The sequence below is a fragment of the Bactrocera latifrons genome, unplaced genomic scaffold (assembly GCF_001853355.1).
Source record: "Bactrocera latifrons isolate USDA-ARS-PBARC rearing strain unplaced genomic scaffold, ASM185335v1 scaffold_368, whole genome shotgun sequence".
Lineage (NCBI taxonomy): Eukaryota > Metazoa > Arthropoda > Insecta > Diptera > Tephritidae > Bactrocera > Bactrocera latifrons.
Genome location: NW_017537010.1, coordinates 147,037 through 150,831, shown reverse-complemented (window position 1 = coordinate 150,831; position 3,795 = coordinate 147,037). Strand labels below are relative to the sequence as shown.

The 3,795-nt window shown below is 33.3% G+C and overlaps 1 protein-coding gene across 1 annotated transcript in view; it reads right to left on the bottom strand.

Annotated features, from left to right (window-relative positions):
• Positions 1–1,557: 1,557 nt before the first annotated feature.
• The window catches only part of LOC108971928 (cyclin-dependent kinase 5 activator 1), a gene marked incomplete at its 5' end in the record, with an annotated part of 101,029 nt that continues 98,791 nt past the window's right edge, over positions 1,558–3,795 (bottom strand). The window contains 1 exon segment of the mRNA XM_018938282.1: positions 1,558–1,941. Coding sequence (XP_018793827.1) covers positions 1,794–1,941 — 148 coding nt within the window. The 3' untranslated portion in view covers positions 1,558–1,793.

Here is a 3,795-nt window from a genome sequence, read left to right as displayed (position 1 = left end):
TATAAATATATAACTTAAAAACCATATATTAATTATAATTATATTAAATAAATATGTATTTAAGTCATAATACAAATATGACTTAATTATACATTTCAATAGATTTAATGGTATTCATCATTAAATGGGTCAAATTGCACTTATGTACGTACACATACATATGTATGTACATATATACATTTGAGCTTTGTTATCAAATATATGGAGAATATCCGTAGCGATTTGCGCATTGTAAATATGCGAATCTGTAAGCGTACATTGAAATTCGCATCACTTTTCTCATTTAACAATGAAAATGCTCAATTCTGCTATTTTCGACCCCCTAATGTTAAATATTGGTGAAATCCACTAATAGAAAACTCAACCCCTCCAAAAAGAGGAACATTTTGACAATCGGCACACCATGAACCTTCTCCAAAAATGTACGTTCTCTGATGTATACTACTCAAAACGTTTAACATAAGAGCGTTATTTGTCTTATTTATAGTTACTAAAAATATTCATCTCTTAAAAATGGAATTAAATCGCGACACTTGCTCGCGATTATTTTTTAAAACTTTTGACCTGGATTTTGGAGATGGAGTTCCATCAAGGACGCGTGTGCGCTGGGTAATTATATGCATTTGTGGGATATCAATATTGCATGAACATTTACTTGAATCGATTGATCGATAGAAATGTTAAAAATACGATAACGGTGCTTCGAATCATGTCTATGACAACGTGACGAATGATGAATAATGGATTAGGTGTTTCAAAATGAGCCGAGTCTACTAAGAGCTGTTCGACTACTAAGTATTTCCAAGCAAATGGTTACCTGTATTTTTCGAAAAACTGAAAATTTCGCAATCATACCACTAAAACAACGCAGGGCAGTAAACTATGAATGGTACATAACCATTTGTTTGCCAATTATCTTCCACGAATTTAGGTGAACTAAGCACCGAACACGAGTCACTATTCACCCATCGATGAAAATATACATACAGAAAAATCAAATAAATTTGGCATTTTGGCCAAAATATCGGCTTACCATTAGATGTTATGTTAATAGGTTATTGCGCCTATTTATAATAGTTTAATACAGACGGGAGTTTTACAGTTACAGTTTTGGTTTTATGCTTCGATTAAATCTTGAATCGCGTTTTGCATTGTAGAAATAAATTGCGTCATACTTTGGGTAAAATTTAAATTCTTTTTGGGGCAATTGCGTTTGAACAGTGTTTACAATTACTACATTTCTTTGTTAAATCCTTTTTCATAAGTGYACTTTGGACATAGGAAGTAAATCAACTATCATATGAGGAAAACAAAACTGAAAGAAAGCAACGTTATACTTTTATGTTAAAACTCCATTTGGCAGCGTTTAGAGTTGTATCTGCGTAAACTTACTTTAGTATGCAATCCAACAACAATTTTTTTAAACTCATATACAAGTTTATGGTTGTCATAAAACGTTGTGAGTACCCCAATTATATAATAATATTTGTCTTTATTCTTTTATGTTTGCATTTTGATGATTTTCTACAATAAATTCCTATATACATAGTAGTCACTCAAAAATAACATAAGTAAGAATAATAACTAACCTACCTTCTATTTTTTTATAATCTAAAAACTGCTTTTAACTTTTCTAAAACTTTTTATTTGCAGCATTTAACGCTGGTAATGTCTAAGATAGGTTGACGTATTTTTTCAATTTAACATATAATTGTTATTAAATATACGTTTATCGCTTGGGCCTGAATGTAAGGTGTAAATGAGAGCCTGTATACGTTTAGTTCTTCTGTACATCAAGCATTGGTACAGGTAAAGGTTCCATTTGCGTTGGATAAAATTTGCCCACATGATTTCAATTCCGTGAATACCTCCGTGAAAAATCCTGGTTCAGCATTGATTTTCAACATTTTACTACTCAAGCGATTGACAATGATAAGGCATCTGAAATAAATGAAATGTTAAATCAATTATTTCAACTAAATAACCAATTTTATCAATCATATAAAAATATTGCGTACATTTATCGCATGTGGCATTACAGTTTCTATATTTTTGTATTACACGCAACACGCAAAACTGCCCGAAGCATTGTGATAAACTATAACTTTAGTTGTAAGTTGACAAAATTTAGGTATACATATAATATATGTAGCTCTTATAWTGAAAGAGTGGGGCACTCAGTGCCCATAATAATTCTTCATAAATTTTGTATTAAGAAGCGTAATTTCAAAACGCAYAATTTTCAAGTGAACGGTTTATTTTTTAGTTGTGACGAATATAATTTTTTGAAATGAGTGAAGATTTGGTGATTTATTTGGTCAACTTACTCCGTAAATTGACGGTAGAAGATGATTAGAACATTTCATATTATTTGAATGCTAATGGTATCGATGATGATGATGGTGGAAGAAAACCTAAATTTGGTGGCGACCACGAATAGATACCCAGTGACCAATCGGACTTCGGTGACTTCGATAATAATGCTCAGTCTATTAGAGATCCACGTATCCCCGAGAAGGCTGCTGTAGATGTGGACTCTGACGAAAGCGGAGATACAAATCCGTTCATTCCATAACAAATCCTGATGATGTAGTAGATTATCCAAGGGAGTTTTTGACCTCTCTGGAGTTACCAAGATTTCCACCACATAACTTGGGACGCAAAGTTGGTATAGTTATTATGATATAGCGTAATTTGAATCCATCGCGACTTTGCAACGGTACTGGACATTCGGTAGAAAGGCTTATGCCGAATTTGATTGAGGCAACCATTATTAACGGAAAGTACGCAGGTGAAAATGTATGTATTCCTCGAATACCAATGACTGATCTTCCATTTGACTTCAAATGATTCCAATTTTCAGTTCGCCTTGCGTTCGCAATGACAATTAACAAGTCGCAAGGCCAATCGCTTAGTGTTTGTGCGATAAATTTAGAAAATCATTGTTTTTAACACGACTCAGGATTTGTGGATTCACTTTCATTTACTTTGAGAAATTCAACTATATCATTAAATATAATTTTTTCTTTTCGAATATAAAACAAAAAAAAAAAAAAGTTTTCTTCATCTTTTAATCACCAACCGAAATCTTACAGAAAACGAAGCCATATGGTGGCGAAATGGAGTTCGCTGTGTTTGCTAGTATCTTTGCAAATATTTTCATTACGAATGTATAGTATAACAGTGAGCCTGTTTTGACTAAAACCTCTGTATTATATCAGTGTTAAGTCACAGGTCGTACCACACAGATGAATATCATACATCCAAATCAGCAGTATCATCGCTTTGAATAACAAAACTTTGGCTAAGCTAAGGCTAGAATTATTATTTAAAAGTCAGTTTGAATTGTTGGGAAAGGGCCTCTTCTCTTGACGAGATAAAGACAGCATCGAAGGAGGAGCTGAAGAAGACAAATAAATTATTTTTTGAAGTGCTTCGAAGATTGGAAAAACTGTTGGCACAAGTGTATAATATCTCATGGGGATTGCTATGAAGGGGACAAAATAGATATTCATGAATAAATAAATAATTTTTGAAAAAACACAAAATTCGCGATACTTTTTGAACACACCTCGTATGCTACTAAAAAGTTTGACATAAGAGCGTTATTTGTCTTATTTACAGTTATTAAAAATATTCAAAAGAGCAAAAGAACAGCTGGTACGACGAGGAGTGCCGTGTCGCAGTGGAAAGAAAACAGGCCGCCTATCTCGCAACGTTACGATCGACCACAACACGTGCGGGATGGGATAGATACCGAGAGTTGAAGAAGGAAGCGAGACGCATTTGCAGACA